This window comes from Haemaphysalis longicornis, unplaced genomic scaffold (genome assembly GCF_048455015.1).
Source record: "Haemaphysalis longicornis isolate Haplotype H1 unplaced genomic scaffold, Haemaphysalis longicornis Haplotype H1 scaffold_14, whole genome shotgun sequence".
Classification (NCBI taxonomy): domain Eukaryota; kingdom Metazoa; phylum Arthropoda; class Arachnida; order Ixodida; family Ixodidae; genus Haemaphysalis; species Haemaphysalis longicornis.
Genome location: NW_027526245.1, coordinates 1,062,003 through 1,075,209, shown reverse-complemented (window position 1 = coordinate 1,075,209; position 13,207 = coordinate 1,062,003). Strand labels below are relative to the sequence as shown.

At 45.4% G+C, this 13,207-nt stretch overlaps 1 protein-coding gene across 2 annotated transcripts in view; it reads right to left on the bottom strand.

The window, feature by feature from the left end:
• LOC144165143 (uncharacterized) overlaps positions 1 to 11,605 on the bottom strand; it is a 139,630-nt gene extending 128,025 nt beyond the window's left edge. For both annotated transcript variants that reach the window (XM_077695246.1, XM_077695245.1), the window contains exons 1-2: positions 11,509 to 11,605; positions 10,225 to 10,363 (exon numbers count right to left, since the gene is read on the bottom strand). In XM_077695246.1, the coding sequence (XP_077551372.1) occupies positions 10,225 to 10,353 (129 nt within the window). In that variant the 5' untranslated portion in view covers positions 10,354 to 10,363; positions 11,509 to 11,605. The remainder of the gene's footprint in view (positions 1 to 10,224; positions 10,364 to 11,508) is intronic.
• Positions 11,606 to 13,207: the final 1,602 nt, after the last annotated feature.

The window sequence follows — 13,207 nt, the reverse complement described above, 5'->3', positions numbered from 1 at the left end:
TGGGAACCACCGCGGGTGCCTTTATCTTCGTGTCCTACGTGTCTTCGCGAGTGGTTCTGGCCAGCCCACGACAAACACTGGGTCAAGCGGCATCCCTAACAGGCGTGATTTCCACCACAGCCGCTGCTTGCTCGGCAAGTGGTGTCGGGACCGGGCGGGCTGCCAGAGGCAACCTGAGGCGGGATGGGGGCGGGACCAGGTCTGACTCACGGTGCTGGGTACGGAGCGTGTGCGGTACGGTTCTGGGTCCCCGCCGAAACAATACGCCGCTCCGCCTCCCGGTGAGCTGCGTCGGCGTACTTCCCCAGATGAAAAGAGGCGAACCTCTTTCGCGCATCTTTGAAGGCGATGTTCTCCCTAACTTCGACGTTGATATTGTCTTTTTTTGCTGAAATATTTTGCGTGTCCTGGAGTATGCCGCGTGCGGTCCCGGGGAGTTTGTAAAAGTGATGGTAATGGAGTTGCAATTTATGATGGGGTGCTCGTGTGCGGCTCATTAAGCACAGGTTGTTTTGCCGCGGCACGGAGTTTTATCGTATTCAAAACACTGGCATTTCAAGCGGCGGTGCGGGTTAGGTATGTAGAGACATACTCCACACCTAATACCACAAGCGTTGATGGTTTGAGAAAGTTTTGATCAGGTAAATGTCGCAAATATGTGCTCGGTTGGTATTTTTACAATGTCAGGATGTATGGTGATTCTCCTGACAGCTGTAATGCCTTGATCCTTGATGCCTTCCAAAAGGTCGGCCTCTGTTTTGCTTAGCAGATCAGGCTTAGGTATCACACCCTGCGAGCTGTTGAGGCTGTGGTTGGGCGTGCCAAGGATGTCCAGATCTGCCATGTGTGTTTTGGACAGGAGATTTAGGCTTGCTGCTGCATCCTGATTTAAATAACTATTCGGCTGTTTTTGGTGTTTTTTTTTGCATCGAATTATTTGCCACTGGTTCCTTCAGGAAACTTGGAGACGACAGATACCGCCTGGGAGGAGGCGGATTTTGTTTTATCAAATTATTCCATGACCAAAAAACGGGGATGGTTGTCAGGCTTGGGAGCACTAATGTGTGGAATAACTAGAAATAGTACTTCGGTGTGGACCCTCTTAGGGACCCATCGTGCTTGTAGGATGGTTTGGAGAATGCCTTATAGCATAGTATAAAAAACGGGAACGCGGGTACACTCGTGCTGTTGAGTACAGGCGGAATGGCCGGCAAACGATTCCGTACTTTTAGTAATAGGGAACATTTATTGCCAAGCCCGAAAATACATCAATGGCGCTCATGACAATTTCCAGCTCCAATTCCTGATCACGGAGTTCGGCCACAGCTGTCGTGTCTTAGAGAGGCTGTGGTATACCACAAACTTGTCAACGTTGAGTTCTGTTCGCGTCTACGAAAAGAGGAAGATTGAGATGCCGCTCGTTGCTATGCGCAACTAGGCCTCACCCCTCAACACTTAGCTAAGCCTAGCCAGAGCATCGCAAAACTGAACAAAGCTTAGGAAATTTTAGTAAAACCTATGAAATGTTTGCAACAAGGGAAGAAGCTAGGTAGACCCCAAGTTCCGCTATATTCCTGCGTTGCACACTAAATGCAAGCTTTACAATTGTTTTTTTTCTATAACAGCGAGGATGCAAACACAAACAACCCAGCTAAGACTGCAGATAATTTACTAAATGTTTAAAACATGACGAACCCCAGAAAGATATCCCCAGACATGTGTAATAGCACTAAAGCTGCCGCGGATGGAGAGATGAAAGCTCCCCCAACATGCCTTTTTGACCAGCCGCCCTGAACATTGTGCATAAGTCTACCGCAACTATCCTGAGGAAGCGGCACAATGCGCTATATATGGTCGCCTCACTTATGAACCCAAAACAAACAGACATCGCGAAAAAGGGAAAGAGCCAGTTTCTGCCTGTGCTGTCACAGAGCATCAAAAAGGGCCACAACCATGGAGCGAAGTACACGATGTGAACTACGGTGACAATTCTAGTGCCAAGTAAAATTGCGGTACCGTACCAACACTGCTTTTCAGGTGAAAGGAATGGCACTGGTTGAAAGTCGACCGCTTGGAGCACGTGTAACCGTTGTTTCAGACACTGATAGTACTATAGTGATTGCGAAATGACCCGGTGCGACTCCAGAAGCGTCGACAGCAATCGAAGGCCTGCCTTGCCCGCTCCTGAGGGCCTGCCCTGCGGTCGTAACTCCACAAGGAAGGTCAAGTCTGGAACCCATACCTGGTGCACAGAAATTCTTTGCTACTCTTCTCGCCTTTACAGTGCAGTGCGTGTGGGCGAGCGTTCGTGTGTGTGTGTGCGTGTGAGTGTGTGTGTGTGTGTGCGTTCGCGTGCGTGTGTGCGTGTGTGTGTGTACATGCGTGTGTGCGCGCTTGAGTGCGAGTGTGCGTGTGTGCTTGTGTGTATGTGTGCCCGCGTGCATGCGTGTGTGCGTGCGTGGGCATGTGCGTGTGCGCGTGTGTGTGTGCGTGTGCGCGAATGCGCGTGTGTGTGTGTGTGTGCGTGTGTGCGTGTGTGTGTGTGTTGACTTGAGTTGAGTTGAGTTTTGTGCCACATAAGCAACCAAAGCTATCATGCGGTAAACCAGTGATCGTGTGTTTACTTTTGTGTGTGTTTGCCTATTTTTAGAACATTTAGAGCTTGTTTAAGAGTTCAGCACCTTTTAGAAAACTAAGAAGGGAGGAAACGTCAACAAAGGCATTGTCTCCTGTGAGCAATATAGGATGAAAAGGGACGTGCTGTTTGTAAAACTGCGGAAAATGTTTTTTCCTGATGACCTCAAGTTTTGCACATGAGAGTAGGATGTGATTTACTGTTAGATATTGGTCACATTCTTCACATTTTGATTTATTCTGTTTCATCAGGAGAAAGTTATGTGTCAGATGAGTGTGTCCTATGCGAAGGTAGCACAGAATGACTTCTGTGAGGCGATCTTCATGTCTCCTCGTTTGCCAATTTGATGTAGTAGATTTAACCATGTGCAGTTTGTTGTTTGTTTCTGTATCTCATAAGGACTGCCATTTGGCTGCGAGTTTACTTCGTAGAAAATTCATGCAGTCGCGGTGAAGAATGTTTACTTGAGTTATCGTTCCATTACTGGATTGTGCGGCAGACCTGTGGTCTCTCTTGTTTCCCTTACTTCCCATGTTGCTAGGAACCCAGCAGAATATAATTTTGTGTCAGAGAGCTTCGGCTGTTACTGCATCGTGTATTATGTCTCCTACTACAGGCTGGGCCGCATTTCTGCATCTCAGGGCTGTGATGGCTCGATAATACCGTTTTTATTTTTTCTTTCATTGATTTTTTTACAACCACAACACTGGCGTAACATTCCGCTGTGAAAATCGAGGAACATTAAGGTACCCTCACCAGCTTTTCCAATTTCCCTTCCACTTCTGCACTCTCAACGTAGCAGGATGTTATTTACCCGTCTGTGTAAAAAGCTGTGCGGTCTTTATATTTTTCGTTGACTGCTCAAACTCCTGCATGATGTGTTCACGTGGTCTTTTGGTTTTTGAAACTGCGTTAGTGTAACTTCACATACAGTAGGAAATGTATACCAAATTGGTAGTTGGTCATGTCTCTTGGCAATTGTAGGTAATTCTTCCAACATACTCAGCCCTTGGCCATTTTCCTCGAACCAAATAAGTAATTGTTTATTTGCTTCGTTTTTTTTAAGAAACAGTGTCCTTGTCAAAGCGTTTGTGACTATGGGGTACCACAGATGTTTTGTAGAGAACAGATTTTTAGGAAGTATGAGCATGTCAGCATTGTTCTTCTGTCTGTGAGTGATGGTTCATTTGTTTCGACGTAACGACTGTTGATGGTTGGTGTCCTATATGCCCCAGATCAGAGGCGTACACCCAAATTGTGGACTGGGTTTAATCGTGTCAAATATGATTTTCTGGCTGAGCCATATACACGGCAGCCATAATGCAAGCAGGAGCGTAACCACAGCGGTAAATTTTTAAAAGGCAGGCCGTCTCTAAACCCCAGTTTTTTGTGACAGGACTTCGTTTAGAGGGATGTGACAGGATATGTTTAGAGATCTGGATGCTTTCTTTTTGAACATATTGATGTGAGGCAGGAAAGTGAGTTTTCTGCCAAGCATTATGCCAAGAAATTTGTGTTTGTTTTGTATAGGCACGTCGATTTTCTTGAGGTGTAGATTGAGATTGGTCTGTAAGCCTCGTTTGAATGAAAAAAGAATAGCTACTGTTTTGTGTGGTAAGAACTGAAACCCGTTGTTCTCCGCCCGTGTTGTTAGTCTATTTTTAGTTAACTGTACTTAAATCTCTCATGTTACTACGTTCGACGATTTTTAAGGTATTTGGAGATCATCAACACAGAGAGAATACATAATTGACTTCGGAATTATTTTTGATATATAGCTCATTTTTACAACAAACAGTTTTGTGCTTAAAATACACCCCTGAGGGACCTTGTTTTTCTGTACATCGTTCGTTCAGAGGGTTTAGCCCAGGCGCACTTGAAATGAACGTTTTGCCATAAAGTCGTTCAGGCACTTCAGCATTCTTCGACGGATGCTTAATTTTACTAAATCGCACATGATCCCAAATCCCCATGTGGTATCGCACGCCTTCTCAACGTCCAAAAAGACAGCAAGGCAATGCTGTTTGTGTACAAATGCTTCTCGTACAGCATTTTAGAGGCGGACAAGAAGGTCAGTTGTCGAGCATGCTTTTTGAAACCCGCATTGGTGAACATCGGGAACTTTGTTTGATTTAGAAGAAAGGTCATTCTGGTATTTATGATGTGTTCGAATATTTTGGCAAGACAGCTCGTAAGGGCAATAGGTCTGTAAGTACTGGGAGAGGTTGGCGGCTTCCCAGATTTTGAGAGTGCTACAATGAATGCTTTTTTCCAACCTTCTGCCGTTCTTCCAAATACCCACATTTTGTTTAAAATTTCAAGAGTGCTTCAACCGATGGACCCCAAAGATGTGCAAGCGTTTGGTAAAGTATTTCATCTGGGTCGGGGGGGGGGTCTTCTTACCGGCCAACAGAGGTCTTTCTAGTTCTTGGAGTGTAATTAAACTGTTGTATGGTACGTCTGTTCCACCATTGTTGGAAGTTTTTGTTTTTCTGTTGTGTTTTTGTACTTCAAGAATTCTTCACTGAATATGCATAACTTGAAACTCTGGATAAGTGTTCCCCCAGTATATATGCCTCCTCTGTTATGCTTGTTTGTACACCTGGTGGAGTTAACAGGGTGTGTGTGTAGGGGGTGGAAGTCCCATTTAACCCATGAACTTGCTCCCATACCTTTTTGATGCAACAGAGCTATTTATGAAAGAGACATAATTTTGCCACGAGGATTTCTCGGCATTGCGACGGATGTACCTTGCTTAGGCTCTTTTCTTTTTAAAATGTATGAGGTTTTCCTTTCTTGGGTTTCTTCGAAATACACCCCGTGCTTTATTTTGCTCCTTTTCCCCCTGTTTACATTCTGGGGTCCGCCATACCTCGCGGTTTTGCATCACCACTCCCGTGGACTGTGGAATAGCTACGCGTGCAGCAATAGCGATGCAGGATGTATATACTTGATTCAGTTCGTCAATGCTAAAACTGTCCGAGAAACCTTTGTCTAAACTTGCGGGGGGAAAGTAAACAGTTTCCAGTTTATAAGCTGAAGTTTCCACCGGCATGGTTTCGTTGGAATAATGGTTCGCGAAGATTTTACGCTGATGATCACAGATATATGATCACTGCCATATGGATTGTCTATGATTTCCCACTTAAAATTTATAAACAAAGAGGGAAACTAAAAGACGAGTCTAGTATGTAGGTGTGTCGGTGTTTGAAAGACAGAGATTATTGGACAAAATAAAGTCATCTAAAATGTGACTTCTTGTGTCAGTTTTTTCACTCCCCCCAAAAGTAAAATGGCCATTTAAATTGCCAACTATAAAAAAGGGCTCCGGTAGTTGACTTACCAAGTCTTCAAAATATTGCCGTGTTACTGTGATGTGTGGTTCGAAGCAGGGTGCCAGCCACTACTTCTAGACTGGTTTTAAATGTGTCTTCACGAGCTGCTGCGCCATTTTGGGCAATTATTGCAACACCAACAGAGAGCCTACTCGCCTGCTCGTGGTCGCAGCGGACGACCTAGAAACCTTTTTGTATATTTTTGTGTTGAGGACCTAAGTTTCTTTCCTGAACACAAACGGCCACGGGTGAGTAAGGGGCGAAGGTGTTTTTGAGATCAGTTATATTAATTAAAACTGTTCTGCAATTCCAGTGGAAAATGAATATTATGTTAGCTTTTTGATGGGCTGAAAATTAGGGTTTTGATCCTGTGATTCGGAGCTTGTTTCTCGTTGCATTTTTTAAAGAGTTCCGCCGCCCCTCTGACGTAGAGGGCGCAGAACCTCCTTCAGTTGTACCCATCGTCTCTTCAGAGACGTTGGAGGTTCGTACAGGACACCCGTCTGTTGAACTGTTCGACCTAACCGTGCGGGGTGAGGCCTTGGAGACTGCCGAGCCAGGGGTCAATGCAGCCCGCTTTGGTGGTGGTAGCGCAGCGCTAGCTGCTTCCACCGGGGGCGCAAGGGGCCTTGCTGGAGCCGCACTCTGTGGCCTCAGCAGGCGCCGAAGACCACTGTGATGCTGCGTCCTGTTGCACGACAACGGGGTATGACCGGGTATTTTCCGGTGAGACTCGCCGCCTTGACTCGTCAAATGTTAGTTTCTCTGTCACTTTGAGTGAGATAATTTCTTTTTTTTTCTTTTTTCCATGCCGGGCAAGCGCGGGAGTACGCTGCGTGGTTGCCCTAGCAGTTCACACAGAGTTGTTCATATTCGCACTTCTCGGCGAGGTGTTCATTGGAGGCACATTTGGAGCACGTGTCTTGGCCCCGGCAGCTCAGCGAGCCGTGGCCGTAGCGTTGGCAGTTGTAGTGTTGGCGTGGGTTTGGTATATATTGTCGTAGTTTCATCTTCGTGTACCCAACCTCAACAGATTCAGGAAGGATGCTTGATGCGAAGGTGTGGACGATGTGCTTAGTCTCTATTTGTTTTCCCGTTTATTTTGATTCTGTAGACATTCGTGACGTTCTGTTCTTTTAGGCCTTCAAGACGCTCCTTCTCCGACATATACTTCAGGTCGTATCTGAAATGACTGCTCGGACTGTATTCAGTGACCTGTGTTCACTGACAGTTACAGCGATGCCTCCAAAACAAGTTAGTTGCGGCAGTTTCTCACATTGATGTTTGTAGAGCAGTTCTAGAGGAGGTCTGCGTTTGCCAGCTTCTTGCTGTTGTAGCCTTCACCAACGGTGGATGTTAAGGTCTTTGCAACGACAAAAGGTGAGACGAGTCGTGCGGTTTTTTCTTTGTCATTACTATGCACCACGTGGAAGCGTGGGAAGTTGTTCACATTGTTCATAAAGAACTTGGTAGTTGCGTCGGTGCCACCTCTTTTTTGAGAAGCATCAGTTGAACGAAAAAAGGAAGCCATGAAATCAAAAATCTGTTTGGCCATGGCGCCAGCCACCCACCAAGGCGCCCAACAAAGGGACGGGACAGGAACTCGCGGGAAAGTCCTGCCCACGCCAGCCATCCCCCACGACTACAAAAAATATTGCTGAACGCAGGGTCATTCGCCACACAAGGTTAACCCTAGCCGCCAGGAAAAAGGGGAACTAAAGGAGGAACGCGGTGACAGGAAAAATGTTAAAAAGAGGATAACAAAGTGAAAGATGAAGGCAAGGACAAGAAGAGGTGACTACCGATTGCCCCGGGAGGGTCAGGCCGGAGGTGCCGTCTACGAGAAGCGGAGACCAAAGTGTTGTGTTGCCTTCGCCAAGGAGCATTAAAGGTCCAAGCAATCGGCGTCTGCTAAACTATCAGGAGCCTCTTTTCCCCGGTCATGGCGCTGCCCCGCACGGCTAGGCGTGGGTGCTCTGGTTGAATGTTGTGGCACAGTACACGCCACCATCTGCTTTACAGATGGATTCTCCCTGCGTGTGTGTGTGTGTGTGTGTGTGTGTGTGTGTGTGTGTGTGTGTGTGTGTGTGTGTGTGTGTGTGTGTGTGCGTGTGTGTGTGTGTGTGTACGGGCCTTTTTCCGGGCGTTTATGTGTGTGAGTGCGTGTTTGTGAGCCTTATTTCTTTCCTCTCGTCTCCTTTTAAAAATTGAGGAGATTAGCAGGAATATATCAAGCCGGGCGGCACTTGAACCTTTATTGTTGCGGGAGAGACGAGCAGACGCCCTTCCGGTTAGTGGAAGGGGGGCCCGGAAAAATGCGGACTAGTTTTGCAGATGCATGGGTGGCTTTCCGGCGTTTGACATCCAGAGAAAAGAACATACTTCCCCGCAAGAAGAGGAATTCCTTCGCTGTGGTTTTATTCTTTATTGGCAGCGGTTACTGACCATTAGAAAAAACTTGAAAATGCACTCTCTCAGCTGTAATTGTTCTGCTTTTAGTGGCTCGGAGTTTTCTAAAATCGTCGTCGCGAGCTACGCGTGTTTGCTACGACATAACGCTTTCTATGTAACTTAAATGTTCTGCAAAACAGTAGGATGCTCTTCCTGACTTTTTTTTTATTTCTTCTTATTACCTTCTTTTATGGCGCGTATTTTGCAGTAGATAGTCCTCCGTCAGAGTAGCGTGATTGCGGTCCTATAAGCATTCCTCTGTATTGCGTGAATTGCAGCTAGGGGTGGACATTGTGCTCCGGTGTTATCTGAAGCTTCCTATCAAGTGTCGGTACTTTCTTTGCGTTTCGTATCTATAAGAGCCGTCTGTTGCTTCGCGTATGTATGATTTGTTTTCTTGTGACTGCAATGAGAGCGTCCCGCACACTTCAGCCCCCAGGTTATCTTTATGCATTTTGATGTCGGGGTTTCTTGCTTTCTTATTCCGATCTTGGAAACAGTTATTCAGTGCTATGTTCTCTCTATCCTGTCCTGACTTTGCCCCAAACTCGCTCTGATTTCCACAACCTCGGTGGATGTGCACAGAGGACGGGCCGACAAGCGTCGCGAATATAAATTACGGGGAGACGTCACAAGTAATGGGGACGCATAAGTGCGAAAGCATAACTTCCCGATTGTCGAACATGTTCTATTAGTTTTAATCACTCTTTACCCCTTGTGTTTTTTTATTTATTTGTCGGGTATTGTCGATCGGCACATCCCTAACTTTTTATTGATAAACAACTAGGACATTGAATGGAGGCCTAGGTTCATGTTTTGCTGGTTACTATATTCATGATTAGCGTGCAAAAATCTCTCATAGAGACTATAATACCTGCGTTGACACACATTTGGAAGTCGAACGGAAAAATGTAATCGCGACGCCCTCTTTTAGATATCCAGATTTGAAGACAATGGTGGTCTTGGCAACGCTCGCCAATGTAACATACCGGAGGCCTTCGTTTAGAGCCATCCAAGACATTATTTAATATTGGTTACATATTGATTACCTTGTTTCGTATGGTTTGCAGTGTAGGAGATGGGATTTCTCAGTAGAGTGCCAATGGTGAGAACTCTCGAATGAGAAGCCCCGGCTCGTGACTACCTGACCTGGGTATCGTGCAATCCGGTTTATAGTTTTTCCTTGTTTCATCCTTCGACTAAAGGGGTTGGTTAAGAAGCTATGTATCTGAGGCCTTCTCGTTCACGCGTGTCAGGCAGCAGCCGAGCCAACTTTACATTGCAGTCGTTATTTTACCCGATAAAGTAGAATACCCAACCAGCTGGAACTAAACGATAATAACTTACCCCCGTTGTGTTAGCGGACAGAGTTTGGGTCAATGGTAAGAAGTTATTTCCAGTTTTCTAGCGCTCGGCATGATCAGCTACTTAAAATAATCAACGCCCGTAAAGTATAGCGGTATCCGTTTGAGGTGATCTGCTGTATCCTTAATTTGGTTGTGTTTACATTTTTTATGAAATAGCGTCACTGTGGTTTAAGTTGTTATCTTGCCTTATTTCAGCACTACGCTACGTCAGATGTATTTTTAACACGAAGATAACCATTGCATGCTAGAAAACACAACTAAAATTGCCAACAAAAAGGGAGCGAGCCCGTCTATTTGAATGCTAAGTAAAAAATACTCGGCTCAACCTGAGAGGGTATCTGCAACATAACATCCTTACCAACCAAAAAAACACAGTGACTTTAGTACACTGGCAATTGTATCACAATGAAGAAATACAACATGGTTTTGCGCTTACCGATGACTTATCTGCTGTCTTTACGGGACCGTTCTCATGAATATTGGAGCAAGCCGCCTTTGATACCACGGCCACACAGTCGCCCGGTGCAAATCTGTGTATTCCGGTTCCAAGACATTCTTCAGGCATGTTGCTAGGCCTAGTACAGAAAAAATTCGCGCGTTAATATTTTTACGATATCAGCATTGTTCCGCTCTTTACTGTATGTTTTGTTCAATAGGTATCCGTATGAGCGATCTCTATAACTCTTTGCAGTGTATACGCTCACTTTCGCGTTGGGCGTGAGCAAGGTGGACTTAAATAAAAATGGGGTGGGAATTTTTTGCATATTTCGTAACGCAACAATTACTTCGTTGATTGGCCTTGACGTTATTGCGAAAACTTTAAATAGCTATAGTGATCTTTGGTTTCTTCTAAGTTTTTGGAAGTGACATGAGTAAAATATTAGCAGAAGCTTAAGCCTTCTTATGTGTTCAAAGGGAAAAGCCTTACGATACTTCTTGACGCATTCTCCGGCTACATTTCTTTTGAGCCTCTTTTTCGCTTTCCTACGTTGTCTGGGCTTGCCGATCAATTAGCGCGGCTTCTTCTCTCCAACACCGTCTCTGCTTTTCTTCCTCCTTTCCATGTTTTACGACAACCTTCTTCTTACAGAATCTCCGTGTTACGACGAAAATTGCGTCATCAAACGGACTGCAGACGCCACCGCTTGCCTTGAATCAGGATTCTGCGGAGAACTTGCAAATTCGTTCTACTCACGTGCAATCGCGCTGGGATCAGAAAATACACACCCGGTTTACATTCAAAAATTGTAAGTTGGTCAATTTTGTCAATGAATCGCAATATCCACCCAAAAGGCTTCTAATTTTGGCCAATACCCCCAAATAGGCACCCCCCCCCCCAAAGTAATAAGAAGTAAACAACAACAAAAAAACTTTTAATGTGACGGCACTCTACGGTGTGGAATGTGGCAGCGCTTGTTTTCCAGGCTGACGATGCACTGAGCTCATTCACACTATAAACTACTAATGTTTAGTGTAACAAACTTTGTTAGGTTCATGGTGTTGATACTTTAACGTCGAACCCTAAACTCTCCAGCGACCAGGTTACGGACTACAGGTTTTATATGACTGGCTGATAATGCTCTCACGCGCTGTCTATCCGAGTACTCAAGTGCAATTATAAAAAAGGTGTTAGCAATCGGCTAATATACATTTACCGTTAGAGGAATTCATTTCTCCGCCTTAAGACAATTTAATGAAAAGAGAAGAGTCGTGCACCTACCGCAGCCTAGCGAGGTGTTGCCTCTCGGAACGTACACAGGAAGAGTGACTGTGAACTCGGAGCGCCCTTTATGTTGTCTGGTCGTCTTATCGCCTATTCCTGGCTGAGTACATTTCAAGCACCGTCTCCATTTCTCGCGATAATCTCGCGTTTGTCGGAAAGCCCGCTACCGGTTTAGTGTGACACTCTACAATAAACGTACTATGGTAATGTGTTCGATTTTTCTACGATTCCTCTAGTAGGAAAGCCCGAATTCCTCGGTGTTGCACCGCTTTCTTCTTCGCCGTAGTATGGCAATGGGCTATCAGTAGAAAATGGGCTATCCGAACACTGTATAAAAGTATTTATTAATAATTTATACTTATTTATTATACCTCGAAACTCCCGTTCGGGGTGTTGCATGAAGGAGGGGGACTGAAATAGACTTTCTTTGATGTGCGTTTTGAACAGAATTGGGCTTGTGTGGTGCCCAACCTGAATGGAAGGTGAGCCCTATCCTTGCCTGTCTGAACAAAAAATAAGCGATGACATACAGTTGCTCGAGAATGCGGTGGATTACCGCTGTTTCGGCGGGTAGTGCTTAAAGATATGCTATACCCAGGCATACCAGATGCATCAGATAATCGAAGAAATATGTGGAAGAGGGATCGTGTAGCACATTTGCTTCGGGATTTTATGTTTGGAATATGAACTTTGTTTTTTTTCTTAAGTTGTTAACACTCATGGGGTGCTGGTGACCTGAATTTATAAACCTCGTTACTCTATTCTGAACTCATTTAGAAGTTTGGAATAAATTACATGAACTTGAGTCCCGTACAGCGCTAGCTTATTAAACTTTCGTGGCGGACTAATGTTCGGTTACCATGGCCGAATCCACTGGCCCGCCAAAGTTCACGCACGGGGAAAATGTGCTTTTTTGTAGGTTTCTCAAGTACGTGCTCTACAATTCAGCACATACCAGTCTTAACAACACCTGGAAGCCACTCGAGGGCAATATTATCGACTACAAGCCCGGAAAAACCCATCCTTTGAAAGGAAACGGACTCTAGCACGAACCATTCGCCTATGTTTGCGGCACCAGAATAGTCAGAGCAGCCTATATGCCCGCGACCCGTGAAAATGTTCAGTCCGCCGAGCCTCACTGGTTCACTAGTTTACAGGTTCACCAGTTCAGTTCTTCATTGTCACCCAAGCCCGTTCCGGTGAGCAAAATGTTAAGGTCAAAATGTCTCATTTTTCTTCAGCTGGCCGACACCTGCTAAATTACCCCACCTTCTTTTGCACCTGGGGCGATTGTAGCGAGGGTAATGAGCAGACGCAACAGGGCATGAAGCCATCGGGGTATGCGCCTCACCAGTATAGACGATGTAGGATCATATTCAATAAACACAGAGATATGCGCATAAGTATGGCGCCCTTGCCTGGTGGTCTCTCACGCATATGCCTTGGGTAAAGAGCATGAATGGCAGGCTTCAGTGTGCCATTGTGTAAGGCATCGTATCTGAATGCGCTTTAAAAAGAAGTCTCAACGCAAAGTCGTTCAGTGGAAATTCAAAACAGTGGACGGAATGTAGGTGACTCCACCTGAAACCCTGTTCATGCAGCTCAAAACTTTTTTTAACACCTAGGCCACGGGAGTTCTGTTGCCATTCCGAGTAATTGCAAACCAAACGACGAAAACAGTGCAAAGCACTTTACA